Source organism: Schistocerca nitens, chromosome 2, assembly GCF_023898315.1.
Source record: "Schistocerca nitens isolate TAMUIC-IGC-003100 chromosome 2, iqSchNite1.1, whole genome shotgun sequence".
In the NCBI taxonomy this organism is placed as follows: domain Eukaryota; kingdom Metazoa; phylum Arthropoda; class Insecta; order Orthoptera; family Acrididae; genus Schistocerca; species Schistocerca nitens.
The window spans coordinates 558,887,102-558,902,317 of NC_064615.1; the positions used below are offsets into that span (position 1 = coordinate 558,887,102).

At 40.2% G+C, this 15,216-nt stretch overlaps 1 protein-coding gene across 4 annotated transcripts in view; it reads left to right on the top strand.

The window, feature by feature from the left end:
• The window catches only part of LOC126236592 (gamma-tubulin complex component 3-like), a 264,077-nt gene that overhangs the window by 142,972 nt on the left and 105,889 nt on the right, over window positions 1–15,216 (top strand). For 3 of the 4 annotated variants that reach the window (XM_049946014.1, XM_049946015.1, XM_049946017.1), the window contains 5 exons: window positions 122–361; window positions 3,777–3,913; window positions 3,998–4,149; window positions 8,348–8,540; window positions 10,642–10,846. In XM_049946014.1, coding sequence (XP_049801971.1) covers window positions 122–361; window positions 3,777–3,913; window positions 3,998–4,149; window positions 8,348–8,540; window positions 10,642–10,846 — 927 coding nt within the window. The remainder of the gene's footprint in view (window positions 1–121; window positions 362–3,776; window positions 3,914–3,997; window positions 4,150–8,347; window positions 8,541–10,641; window positions 10,847–15,216) is intronic. The other variant, XM_049946016.1, reaches the window with a different exon arrangement.

The following is a 15,216-nucleotide window of genomic DNA, read 5'->3' on the forward strand; positions in this document are numbered from 1 at the left end:
AGAACTTTCCATCTGTAGTGGTATTTTCATCCTCTGCTTTTTTATGATTAGTTTCCCATTTATTCTGTGTACACTTCAGTTTCATTTTCACAAAGTAAACTCTCTTTTCTTTATCTGAAAGTTACAGAAGCAGTCAGAGGCTGTAGTTGATTCACCGCTAGCAGAAGAGCAACTGCCATCACTGACATTGAGTCAATTGGCAGTATGTGTACGGAGCCCCACACTGAGGTTGCAGCTGTTGCTGTCACTGGCAGAAGCATGCCGCGGTCGTCGTGGTGGTGCTCTGGCATCCTGTGTACATAGTTTTTTGCAGCACGGTGATCCAAATTTACGCCGTAGTGTACGCACACTCTTGGCAGCAGTAAGTTATATAATTGAACATTTTTCCTTCAATTTTATCGTAATTCAGGAAAAATTGCCTTGTACTTTAAATTTCCAAGTGTGCTCTATAATTTATCCAAACCCACTAATATATGAATGCTCCATGAAGATAATGTTCTGACTTTTGAAACTTCAGTGTGTTCAACCAAAACTTAATACCAATTTTAAATTTGTATTGTCAGAATCGTACATCCTGCTATAACGGCTGAATGGTCGTGAAATGTATCACCTTGCAGACATCCACATTACCCATAATGACAAACATAGTTTATTTAATTGTAATTAATTTTGTTTTTATTTAATTATTTCCAACACATATGTTGGGGCAGTAGTCATATTGACATGTAGAGAGAAATATTAAGTAACCTACCCTTCTAATGCTGAACTTGGGGAATGGACCACTTAAAGATGGTTATTCTTCATATTATAAAACTATCCCCATCATTGTGCATTCCCAAGTCTTTTGAAACTTAAGTTCACTCTTGTATATTTACAAATTAAAACCATGAAGGTAGTAGTAAAACTCACTGCAACATTATACTGATTTTTGCTCACTTTCTCCATTCATTAAATGTTGACTCTCTGGTTTTAGTTATGCATGCTGGTCAAGACTGGTTGCCTTCCCAGGTTGACCAACAGTTGCAGTTGCACTTTTGATGTTGTGCCGAGTAGGCGTGGGCTTGGTTAGATAACCCTCTGATTGATGGTAGCCACTGTTATTGATGATATTTCTTGCCTCCTCCTGACACACACACACACACACACACACACACAGGGTGCATTAGCTGTGGCAATGGCAGTAAGGATTCAGTTTTTTTAAATCATTGAGTTGGTCGATAGGCTTTTGAAACGATCCCCATAGAAAGAAGTCTGTTGCCTCAATGATTTAAAGAACTGAATCCTTGCTCCCCAGTTCATCTTTGGATTTCTGGGAGGCACTGGTTTATCAAACAACAGGATCTCGTGTCCCTTCGTGTGATCACAAGAGCAAGGAAGTGCAGGCACACAAGTTCACACTTCTTTAGCAACAATGACAGAAGGTTATGTATGAATATGTGGTAACCAAGTAGACCATCTTGTGATGAAGCAAGCTGGGATAATTTTAATTCCCCTCTTGTTTTGCCATCTGCCTCCTTAAATTCGTCGGGAGGTCGGTAAAAGGAGCCAATTATTAACCTAGCTCGGTTGTTGAGTGTAACCTCCACCCATAATAATTCACAGGAACTATCCACTTCTACTTCACTACAGGATAAACTACTACTAACAGCGACGAACACTCCACCACCGGTTGCATGCAATCTATCCTTTCTAAACACCGTCTGTACCTTTGTAAAAATTTCGGCAGAATTTATCTCTGGCTTCAGCCAGCTTTCTGTACCTATAACGATTTCAGCTTCGGTGCTTTCTATCAGCGCTTGAAGTTCCGGCACTTTACCAACGCAGCTTCGACAGTTGACAATTACAATACCGATTGCTGCTTGGTCCCCACATGTCCTGACTTTGCCCCGCACCCATTGAGGCTGTTGCCCTTTCTGTACTTCCCCAAGGCCATCTAACCTAAAAAACCGCCCAGCCCACGCCACACAACCCCTGCTACTCGTGTAGCCGCTTGTTGCGTGTAGTGGACTCCTGACCTATCCAGCAGAACCCGAAACTGCACCACCCTATGGCGCAAGTCGAGGAATCTGCAGCCCACACGGTCGCAGAACCGTCTCAGCCTCTGATTCAGACCCTCCACTCGGCTCTGTACCAAAGGTCCGCAGTCAGTCCTGTCGACGATGCTGCAGATGGTGAGCTCTGCTTTCATCCCACTAGCGAGACTGGCAGTCTTCACCAAATCAGATAGCCGCCGGAAGCCAGAGAGGATTTCCTCCGATCCATAGCGACACACATCATTGGTGCCGACATGAGCGACCACCTGCAGATGGGTTCACCCTGTACCCTTCATGGCATCCGGAAGGACCCTTTCCACATCTGGAATGACTCCCCCCGGTATGCACACGGAGTGCACATTGGTTTTCTTCCCCTCTCTTGCTGCCATTTCCCCATTACGCGCCTGACGTTGGAGCTCCCAACTACCAGTGAGCCCACCCCCTGCGACCGCCCGGATCTTGCAGACTGAGGGGCAACCTCTGGAACAGGACAAGCAGCCATGTCAGGCTGAAGATCAGTATCAGCCTGAGACAGAGCCTGAAACGGGTTCGTCAGACAAACCCGGAGAGGCCTACCTTTCAGCCCTCCAGAATGTCTTGCGCCCCCTGCCACACCTTGAGACGACCTCCCACTCTACCACAGGTGAGGGATCAGCCTCAATGCGGGCAGTATCCCGGGCAACCACAGTCGTAGTCCGATCGGGGGATGCGTGGGACGAGCTGGCCGTCCCCGACAAACCCCCATCCAGACCCCCACAGTGATGCCCATTGGCAACAGCCTCAAGCTGTGTGACCGAAGCCAACACTGCCTGAAGCTGGGAGCGAAGGGATGCCAACTCAGCCTGCATCCGAACACAGCAGTTGCAGTCCCTATCCATGCTAAAAACTGTTGTGCAAAGAACGTCTGAACTAATCTACAGAGAGTGCAAACAAATCGACACAAAATTTAAACGGTTATTAAAATACAAGATTGCCTAGTAAATGCAGTAATGCTGCTACTTGCGCACTGCTGACACACTGCTCGGCGGCGGAAGGAGACTACGCGATTTTACACTATTCAGGTACTAAAACGCGATGCTACAACTCTCAAATACTATAATACGCCCGAAATTTATGAATTAAACAATGCAAGTACCAAAAACACACAAAGAAATTAAGAACTAAACTATGTAACAAATGAGTGAGCTAGTAGTATGCGACTTGCTGCTGCAGCTGCTTATCCAACGGCGCCAGGGAGCACACTGACTGTGACTAACCGACACTGGCCGTTCAAAACAAAAACAGAAGACAAACGACTACGCGAATTTACACTATTCAGGTACTAAAACGCGATGCTACAACTCTCAAATACTATAATACGCCCGAAATTTATGAATTAAACAATGCAAGTACCAAAAACACGCAAAGAAATTAAGAATTAAACTATGTAACAAATGAGTGAGCTAGGAGTATACGACTTGCTGCTGCAACTGCCTTATCCAACGGCGGCAGGGAGCACTTATTTCTGTGTCTACATAGCCATTTAGTTTGATTTGACAAGAAGTTTGAAATATGTCGGTTATTATTATTATTTTGCATCACTGGTAACATGTTTGTCCTACTCTTTTATCTTACAATTACTAATAAAAGAGGAAAAGGCTAATAATAATAACAGTAATTAGAAAAGAGCTGTTTCATTTATTGTGCATTTAGTGTAGTTATGCTCCAGATGTGTTCAGTAAGAAAAGCTACTTACTTTTGCAGGTATGTCGTCCCATGTATGTAATGCTAAGTCGGTGGATTTTGGATGGGGAATTGGAGGATCCTTATAATGAATTCTTCATAGCTGCAAATCCTGATGTGAAAGGAGACCGCTTATGGCACGATAAATATTATGTTCAGTAAGTTTTGATAGATAGTATATGGCTTAGGTATTATTATCATTGAAATGCAGTTAACTAATATTAACTTTCTTTTCCATACAGGGAAGCTCTTGTACCAAGTTTCATATCCTTGGCACAAGCTCGCAAAATTCTTGCTACGGGCAAGAGCATAAACTTCCTTCGCGAAGTGTGCCAAGACCACACGCCTATAAAAGGCCGTGAAGCCCTCAGGCTTGCTTTGGAAAGCACCAACGGTATAATTTTTTTTACCTATTGATTAAAAAGAGGCCAAATAAATTACTTAAAGACTTGTTAATTGATAATTTGTAACACATGACACCTCAAGCAGGTATGGAAATACTGCTGGGGCTCATGGATCTGAACATATAGAATTAATGTCAGACATAACATTAAGCAAAATCAACTTTATTCTTCTTTTCAGTTTTTGAATACTGTTTGAGGCATTTTTATTTACTGTGTGTGTGAAATTAGTTGTTAGTCGATTAATGTGAATAGTTTTTTACTACAGCTACATCTGTTAAAAGCAACAGATGATGTTCTCAGATAGTGAAAAGAGTAAAGGGTAACCATTACTTCGTTGTTGTGGCAGTGCAGCTCATCTCTCTAGCCATATATTGATGTAGTGTTCTCAGTCATTTAGTTTATTACAGTGCTGTCGTCACAAATTATCAAAACTATTTTATTGTATATACAATGCTTGCATAAATGAACCTGAAATTGTGTTGGCTGTTATGGTGGTGCTGTCATAAGCTCTATAGTGTTCATCAGTCAGTTGTATTAAAGCAATGAATATGTGTCAAGAAATGGAAAGTCCACAGTGGAATAACAAACATGTTAAAAAGATAGATTTCTTCTCACCACATAGAGAATGTTCTGAGTTGCAGACAGACTGATGCATTGTTGGCTCCAGTATAAAATGAGAGAATTTGTGAAAATCAAATTAGCAGATGATTATGGTCTCTTTCTCAATGAACAATCAAGAAAATGTCTTTGTTGATGGTGGCGAGCATTCTTCCTATTGCATTTGATACACATCTACAAAGAATGCATTGATTTTGAAATAAAATTAACTCCTGAAGTTCCTATCATTTACAAGCCATAATAATTAAACACAACCATGTATTCTGTTGACAAAAGTAAGAGCAGCAGACTCGTAGTTTGAGACAGTGACCAGATCATATGTAGTTTGTGCTTGCTCAAAATGATTGCAAGTCACTGTTAAATGATCCACAAATAATCACAGGGACACGCTTTTCTTATAGCTGAACAAAATCAGTAGCTGAACACGAATTGCATTTGGCACTTTGCATCTCTTTACCATGATCTGCTGAGCTCACATTTCCAGCTAACTTTTCTGAAACAAATATTTAAAAAAAAAAAATCATAAAGCATGTACCACTTTATAATTGTGTGGAGTACATTACATTTTTTGAATGAAATACAAATATAACCTGCTTTAACTTAATTATAAATCAAAATCTACAACAGAGAGATACGTCTGCTCAGTTTGATGGAGACAAGAGAAAAGAGTATCATTTATTGAGAGGAGCTTTTCTCCGTGCTTATATTTTATTATAAAATATTTGAAAATACATTTCCTCCAATTTGTTTCAGCCAAAGGCTTTTCTCTGATATCGTTGATCTGAAGTCACTGTTCACACATCCTTTATTACATTTTTCATAGACATGAAGTGTTTACTTAACAAAAGAGCACACATTCGCACAAGAAAATTGCTTTGAAATATTTTTTATTTTTATATTCAAGAGAGATGACTTTCTTCAATTAATTCTTCAAGACACAACAAAAAGACTGCTATATTTTTAGCTCATGGACAAAAAAAGTCCTGCTGTTTTAGACAGAAAACACACACACACACACACACACACACACACACACACACAGAGAGACAGGGGGGGGGGGGGAGAACAACTCACACATACATAACTGTTGCCTACAGCCACTCCTGCATTAGACCTGGAGGGGCTGCTAGGTACAGTGTCGGAGGGGGTTCAGGGTGGGGGGAACAGAGAGGAGAGAGAGAGAGAGAGAGTATTCGATATTCCTGTCCATTCCTACACCCCTGCCCTCAACCCCTTGCCTCATGTCTCATATCCCTGCACTAGACTTAGATGCAAGACCTGTCCCATACATCATCCCACCAACACCTACTCCGGCCCTGTCACTGGCATCTCCTATACCATCAAAGGCAGGGCTACTCGTGAAAGTAGCCATGTGATCTACAAATTAAGCTACAACCACTGTGCTGCTTTCTGTGTGAGCATGACAACTAAAAAGCTGTCTGTCCACATGAAAGGCCACTCCCAAAATGTGCCCAGGAGACAACTGTTAAACAACACATGGCCCAACACGATCAGCTACACTTCAGTGACTGCTTCGGATCCTGTGCCATCAGGATCCTTCATAACAACACCAGCTTTTCTGTGCTGTGCTGTGCAAACTGGCCCTACAAAATATCCTTCATTCTTGTAACCCTCCTGGTCTCATCCTTTGATAGTCCCCATCATTCAATCCCTTCCCTCCCCCCACTCAAACACTATGCAAGCCTTCTATTCTGCCAGTGCACCTACTAGTCTCTTCCCCTTCTCCATGCCTCCCTTCTCCTCTTTCCCCTCCTTCCACACAGCCTCCTGACTCTCCAACTAGCATTCCTATCCTGCCCCTACCACATTCCTACTTGCTCTCATAGCAGCACGGTGTCTTTCCCCACCCCTCCTCTGCTATCCCTCCCTCTTCTTACCCCATGCTGCTTCTGTACTTCTGCTGCCCACTCTGATTGCTGCTCACCGCAGATGCAAGCAAACTCTGCAGTCTGGTGTAAGCAGCCATAGACAGTAGCTACTGAAGAAGGGTGTTTCTGTCTGAAAGCTAAGAGTTTAACAGTCTTATCATTGTGTGTACCTGCAACTCAGCACCTCCTTTAAGAGATGAGGAGCAATCCATCATTTTTGTATTGTTGAAACTATATGTATGCTGTTAAAGTAGGTGTATCATTTAAGATGCATAATGTGTTTTTTTTTATATATATATTGTTGTTATAGAAAATAATATTGAACTAGTATTTGCCCTATATGATGTTTCAAAATAATAAGGCAGTTGAAATGAGCGGATAAAAAATAAGTCCAGACTCGCATCTGGGAGGACGGCGGTTCAAATCCACAGTTGGTCATCCTGATTTAGGTTTTCCGTGATTCCCCTAAATCATTTCAGGTTAATGCCGGGATGGTTCCTTTGAAAGGGCACAGCCGATTCCCTTCCCCTTTCTTCCCTAATCCGAGGTTGTGCTCCATCTCTAATGACCTCATTGTCCACGAGACGTTAAACACAAATCTCCTCCTCTTCCTCCACCTCTAGCACTCGTGTGCGTAGAAGCATTTGGGTTTCATTTCTGCATTCTAATGCAGCTTAAAGATAACAACTCAAGTTGAGACATTGAAAGGTTGATAGGCGCTTAAACAAGACAAGCTTTTGGATGATGTCTTCCATCAAAGCTAGCCAATACAGAAAACATTGTCCCAACTGAATACATTGTACGGGCTCAAGTTGATGAGAGGTTTCACTGGGTTGAAATGAAGGTGAGAAAGAATGCAAGGAGAGTTGGAGGGAAGGGTGGCTGAAATCTGGGAGTAAGTGCATGAGATAGGAATGTGGCACTGGTGAGTTCCCTCTGGCTTGGGCAGGGAATATTACATGTGTTGCAAAGTTATGTGGAGAAGTGAATTGGGAGGCTGAGATAGAATCTGTTCTGAGGGAGGTGGAGGAGGAGGTGGTCTGAATGTACAGGGTGACAATTACTGACCTACGTTAAATAAAACTGTCATAACTTCTGAACGGTTTGTATTAGGACATTCAAACTGCACGGTGGGCTGCAGGGCATGTAGTAGGAAGATAGCTCAAAACAGAATGTGAACAACCAACGGATCACTTTTCCACACTGTGTGTCATCATCGTAAAGAGATGCACTTAATTGTTACTTGTTCTTTGAGGGTTCTGTGCATAGCAGCTCTTCTGCACTAAACGTAAAGCAATCCTCAATCTGAAGGTGGGTTTGAAATCTCGAGTGGTTTCCTAGGTATGGTTCTGTTGGAGATTGTATCTTGTTGCCTTCTTCCAAGTAGAGAACTTTCTTATCAGTCGGTTATAGAGGGACCTACTGCTTAACGTGGACTCTGAACCACAGTATGACATGACACACATTCACAGTAAAAAGTCATTACTGAAAATCAAAGAAGAGGTAAGTGACACAAAAAATCCTTGTACCAATTGGGGATTGAACTGTAGACCAAACCAAAAATTCTTTTACAGTATCTCAAAAACATACAGTTTCAGTTTTGTTGTCATTGCTGTGTTAGAATTATTCCAATTACACTTTCAGTTTTGCTTTACAATGATTTACTTGTTTCTGTTGGCAGTGGAAGCACTCTTTGTTGAGGACCAGGATGGAGAGCTGCAGGCAATGCTAGAACAAGCTTACCGTGAAACGTCTCGTCGTGTTTTGGATGTTCTCAACACTCAGTACAAATTCATGGACCACCTGCAAGCTTTAAGGAGATATCTCCTGCTGGGGCAAGGGGACTTCATTAGGCACCTTATGGAGTTACTTGAGTAAGAGAAAAACAGTTTTTAACTTGCAAATTCTAGGAATTCAGTTGTCTCAATATTTAGTACTTCTTGCTCTGTCTTATTAGATGAATTTATAAATAACAGTTTTTTTTAGTTATTCTTTAGTTTAAATTTGATTGCACCTTCTAAAAAAGAGGCAAACTAGAAGTTCATAGGTTATAAATAAGTTAAAACTCCAGTAATGGGCTAGGAACTGTTGGCTGAATTTAACTGTATTCCGTAAACAATTGTTGTAACATTACTATGAGTACAAATGAGACATATAAATGTAGGTGTTGTGAGTAGGGTTCCCATTTGCCCTGATTTTTCCTATAACATTCCTGATTTTAAACAAAAAGTCTCAGTGTCCCCAAATCCTCTTTGTTGGGGATCCGTTCTTAACTAATCACCGGTCCTGACACAATGCTTTGCCAGAAGTTTTGCAAAATTGGCATTACACTTCATTCACATGCAAAAACTAAATTTTATTGGTTCTCAAGTTTGATGTAATATATAGATGCTTTTGGTAACGCAGTGGCTCCCTCAATCTTGTAAACAGTTGTATGTGTATTCTAATTTTGGTGAGTTGTATTGTAGTATGGTAGTTTAACATTTTCCAACAAATGGGAGTGGGAGAGCTAACAGTATCAAGTTTCAGGGAGAGAACTGTTTATTAATTTATTTTTCGTCATTACAATGGAATGAAATTGAAGAAAATAGTTCTCCAAACAGACTAAAGTGTGTATTGGACCAGGATTCAAACACAAAAGGTGTGTTCAGAAAGTACTGAAACTTCTTCTTTCTACTATAAACCAGTGAAGTTGAAGACTTTCTGTGGTGGATTCATAGTGGTGACATTCATGTACTGTTGTGAATTTTTCCCACCAGTAGAAAGTGTCCTTAATTGACAGTCAACCTATGAGTTAGCTTGTGTAGTGAGCACTCAGCTGATTCCAGTAAATTGTAAAATGATGGAATAAATTGAGCTGCGATATTGCATCAAATTTTATGAGAAGTTCAGAGATACCCAGGCGTAAGATTCAACAGGTTTTCAGTGACAGCGTGCGAGTCATGGAAAAAGGAGTGGTACATTCGCTTCAGGGATGGTCATTCATTAGCGGACAGTGAACCATGTTTAGGCAAACTATCAACAAGCTGAAATGACAAGTCATTGAGCAAGTTTGGACTTTGACTGTGGATGACCATCATATCACAGCACCAAGACTAGCAAATGAGATGGGGGAAAGCACTGGATTACTGTGTTCAGTTTTAACAAATGGTTTGTGCTTGAAGAGAGCGTTCACAGATGTATGCCTGCCAACCAAAAGTTGGCTACTCTTTGTGCACACTTATTTTAAGTGCCTTTCACAGGAAATACTGTTACTGCTTGACTATCCACCCATAGCTCATATCCGGACTTAAAGCATCAGTCTACCCAAATCTGTTAATTTCCAAACTGCACAGGCAATTTCTGCAATTCTAACACAGATTGTAAGTACTGGCAGATGCATGCTTTGAGTTAATTATGCTGTGTGCTTAGGCAACTCAGCTAATGAGAACATTCCTACTGACCCAATCAAGGGTTCAGATTTGAATTATTATTATTATTATTATTATTATTATTATTATTATTATTATTATTATTTTGCCATAGTTTAAATATCACACAAAGTTTCAATATAGCATAGTATGCGTTGCAGAGTGAAAGATATATTATGAAAAGAATCCTGTATTCTTCAAAAACTCATATGATTGTTGATCTCATTTCATCATTAATGTTATTTTTATTACCTCTCCTCTAGTAAAATTATTTAGCACCATCAGATAGATCTCTCTTGCTCCTAAATGTAAAAATAATAGAAAATGTTGGTCAACAGGTACTGTAGAACCAAGAACAGCTTTACAGATCCATGTGAAAGAACTATAAAAAAAGAACAATGCTTCTTGAATGAAACTTACTCATATTAAGGTCAAAAATATTTGAAGACTGCCTATGTCTTTGTTGTGTGAGGAATGGAAGTCTCAGTGTATGCAATTTACTTCTGTGCATCAAAACTCTCAGCCTATAAGGTAATTTTGTGAGCTGTTGCACATTGTGTTTCAGACCTGAGTTGGCAAAGCCTGCCTCACAGTTGTATCCTCACTGTTTATCGGGGATCCTGGACTCTGCTGTTCGTTCTACTAATGCCCAGTATGAAGATGAAGATATTCTTCAAAGGTTGGATGTGAGATTACTTGAAATGTCAAAAGGAGATACTGGTTGGGATGTTTTCACATTGGACTACCATGTTGTCGGTCCAATAGGAACAGTAAGTCTTTCTTATTATGACTTTTTTTAAAGTTGTTGCTTAGAAAATGGCCATTAATGAAATTAGAATTATTTTAAAAATGTTTTAATGATTTGGTTCTTTACAGTTCTTGATTCCAGTTTCCAGCTGTTGCCACTCATAAAATTTGTATTTATCTTATTAAATATGGTACTTCATAATCAGTGTCATGGTGGAATATTTATAGTAGTTATTGTCATTTCCCTCTTCTCTCAGTGTTTGATGCTGTAGGCAGTGGGAATTCATGTGTCTGTTTCTTTCCGACTTACATGGTAGGTATAAGTGCAGCAGGGTGATTCCACAGTGAAATTACAACTCGGATAAAAGTGTAACATTTAGTCCAAGGAGATCGTTATATCAGTTGTTGTTTTTTAATATATTCTAATTCATTGTACATTAATGCACTGAACTCAACATTGTATATATAATGCTGAGTTCTATGCATTAATGTAGAATGGAATAATGCCGTGGCATACCATTTAACAAGATGCACAAGGCAGTATAGAAATGTCACTGCTGGAAAGATATCTGGTTGAAAATTGCATCCTGATTGTAGTCTACCAGCTTCCACAGGAATTGAAACTTCAGTTTTTGTCCCACTTGTAGTACATAAATCTTTAAAAATCTTGGCTGTGATCTGTGGCATATAAGGTACAGTAGTGTGCAGCAATCTGCCAATGACATATTTCGTTTTTAGGATTCCTGCTTTTGTTTCCATCATTGTCGAGCATGTATTTACCAAATATGTAAAATGCTTGAATGGCAGTGGGTGCGCCAGGAAAATTAATATAGGTGCAGCCCCATGGGCGGATGGTATTTGCAGACTACAGAACATGACGTCAGACTGGAGCTTCCTGATTGGCTGTGTAAATTTCAGAGTGACAAATTAGCATTCAGTGGTTGTTTTTTGCTCGCAGCGAAGGAGGTGCTTAAGGCAAGATAATCTCCAAAGGGTGTAGTTTAATAATTGAAGGCTTTTTGCTCATACTGCCAAGGTAATTACTACCCCGTTTGTAGTGATATGACATCTTCAGTCCCTCAGGTCGTAGAGCATTTGTATCTGTGGAGCATTACTATTTATTTTAGTTCTGCCATATGGGCCTGCTTCAGAATTGGATCCTAATCCATTTTACAAGCTAAGCATGCAGCTTTTATAATGAAATCCTGTAATGCCACCATTATCTTTGTAGGGCTCATATGTATCACATATTTCATTTGGCTCTGCTGGTAATGTTAACAGTGTGTTGGCATTTGTGTACTGCTGTTTGGCCAGTGATGGAATTAATGGAAACACACAGGGTAATCAATGAAAGGTTCAGCTCCTTGAACGCTTCCTTATACTGAAATTCATCAAACTATGTCTGTGGCCTCCCTTTCACTAAAATGTAGTTGGCAGTACAGCTTTAGACACTTATTTATGGGTTTTGACGTCGTCGTTTATTTTACCAAGAAACATATACACATAACATACACACGTAACATACATAACACGGTTAAAGATAATTTGAAAGTTTTTGATGTCCTGGATAAAGACGTCTATGGGTTGTATATCTTCTTTTTATAATATGTAGTCTAGATATAAAAGTTGTATGGCCTTGTTGCAGTTTGCATCCCAATTAATTTGATTTTAAAGTTACAAATAGCAGTGCACGACGTTTGGACATTCGAGACTGTGAGTTGATAGTACTCATGGATATTCAGTGCATCATTTGGTATTTTGATCATGACAACTCAAATGGTCCATTAACTGGTATAGAATTGCTTTATAACTCCCATTGGTTCTAACTGGTTAAAGTTAGCCCTAAACTAATTATTTGTGATGTTATGGTGATAATGATTTCTGTAAATGCTTATAGCATCCTATGTATTATGTGTACTGGCAAAACGGCACATTCTCACAACAAAACTTCAAAATGCAAACAGTACAAAAAATCTATCTTTACACAGAGGAATCAAAGAATTGACTACAAAGATGCTCATAAGCAGCTGAAATTGTCCTTACTACTGTCAAACAATTGGCAACTGCTGCGAATCGCTGTGTTGGGGAAAACTCACGAGAGTTGTGCACCTGTGATACCGGTACCAGAGGTACCTCAAGTACCTGTCTCCTCTGCAGAAAATAAAGGATCCGTCATTACTCGACCACCTGACTGCGAGTGGTACATCAACGGTAGATCAAGGCGTCCTGTACAGGAAGGAGATCAGGGAGGGCTCAGGGTTTTGAGCTGAACCCCCTAACCAACAGCTTTGAGGTACTGTCTGTCACTGAAACTGAGCAAGTGGGACTCACTTGACCTGTTTTGGGAAAACCTGTTGCATCCAGAGTCAAGAGGAGGCAAACACAATAGGGGTATATTAATTATCGTCAGTTCAAACGTACGACAATTGATGGTACCCCTTAGCGAAATGGTAGCAAGAGACAGGAAAGGACACCATGTGCACTCAGTGTGTATGTCTGGGGACCTCATCTAACATGTTGAAGAGGCTACACCAACAGCCATTAACAAAACACGGTGCAACCAACTGCAGATTGTGGCACACGTTGGAACAAGTTATGCTTGTCGTTTGGGATCCAAGGTCATACTTGGGTCATTTCAGATACTGGCAGAGAAGATTGAGAAAACCAGCCTTGCACATGGAATTTCAAGTAAGCTCACAGTGTGTACCATTGTCCCCAGAACGGATTGTGGTCCTTTGGTCCTGAGGCGAATGGAAGGACTGAACCACAAGCTAGGCTGCAACTTCGTGGACCACCATAGGGTTGAAAACTGTAGGGTCTCCCGAAATGGGTCAGGTGTGCACTATACGTCAGAGACTGCTACTCAGATAGCTGACTGTGTGTGGGGTGTACACAAGGGCTTTTTAGATTAAGTGACTTTCCATCCAATCCGTATAAAGATAGCTTTAGGAAACACAGAAGTATCAGTGTAAAAGCGAAAGAAATGCCTCCCCCAGGTGAGAATATTAAGACCGTAATGGTAACCTGTTGAAGCATATGCAACAGAATGCCAGAGTTTGAAATGCATTTGAAAAGCAGTGAAGCTCACATAATACAAGGTACAGAAGCTGGTTGAAATCTGGAGTTGATAGCATCGAGATTTTTGGGGGAAATTTAAGTGTATATTGAAAGGATAGGCAAATGGGAAATGGAGGTGGTGTATTTGTTGCAGTAGACAAGAAACTCATATCGATAGAGATAGAAATTGAAACTGCATATGAGATTGTTTGGGCAAGACTCAGTATCAGGGACAGGCATAAAATGATGATAGGATCCTTCTGTCGCCCAACCGACTCATCTCCTGATTTAACCAAAAACTTTAGAGAGAACCTTAGTACATTTGAATGTAAGTTGCCCAGTCTTACTGTAAACATTGGTAGAGACTTAAAGCATTCAACAATTAATTGGGAAAATTACAGTTTTGTTAGTGGTGGCCATGATAACACGTGCTGTGAAACATTACTAAATCCCTTCTCTGGAAAAGTACCTAGAACAGGTAGTTACAAGCTCCACTCATGATGGAAATATATTGGATCTAATGGCAACAAATAGAACTGATCTCTTTGAAGATGAAGATGTACACATCAAAACCAGTATGAGTGACCATGATAGGATTGTGGCGACAATGATTACCTAAGTACAAAAGACAATTAAAACGAGCAGAAAGATATATATGTTCAGTAAAATAGATGAAAAAATTAGTAGTGTTATATCTCACTGAGGAACGTGAGACTTTCATTACAAGGCAGGAACTTGTAGAGGAACTATAGCTCTGTTTAAAAGAATAGTTGAGCATCCACTGTATATATATGTATATTCTCAGCAGAACAGTCCATAATGGGAAGGAATCTCTATGGTATGCAACCACTGTAAAGAAACTTCTAAGAAAGAGAAATTACTTCATAGTAGGTGTAAAACAAAGTGTAGGGCTATAGATAGAGAGATGCTGATTGAAAAGCTTTTGGCTGTCAAGACAGCAGTGAATGATGCCGCCAGAGACTACCATAGCAGAATATTGACCAGAGTTAGTGTCCAGTCCCTAGCAAATGAGACAGAAATTGAAATTGAGGATAGTAAAGCAAAAGCTGAAACATTTAACTTTGTTTTCAAATTTTCCTTTAATTAAGAAAACCGAGGAGAATTGCCCCAATTTCATCCTCATACCTCTGAAAAAGTGAATGAAATATAAACTAGTGTTATTGGTGTTGAGAAACAGCTGAAATTGTTAAAACTGAAAAAGGCTCCAGAGCCCAATGGAACCCTGTCAGATTCTGTACTGAATTTTCTAACTATAATCTGTTGTAGATCTCTTGAAGGAAAAAGCATGCCCTGTTCTTGGAAAAAAGCACAGGTC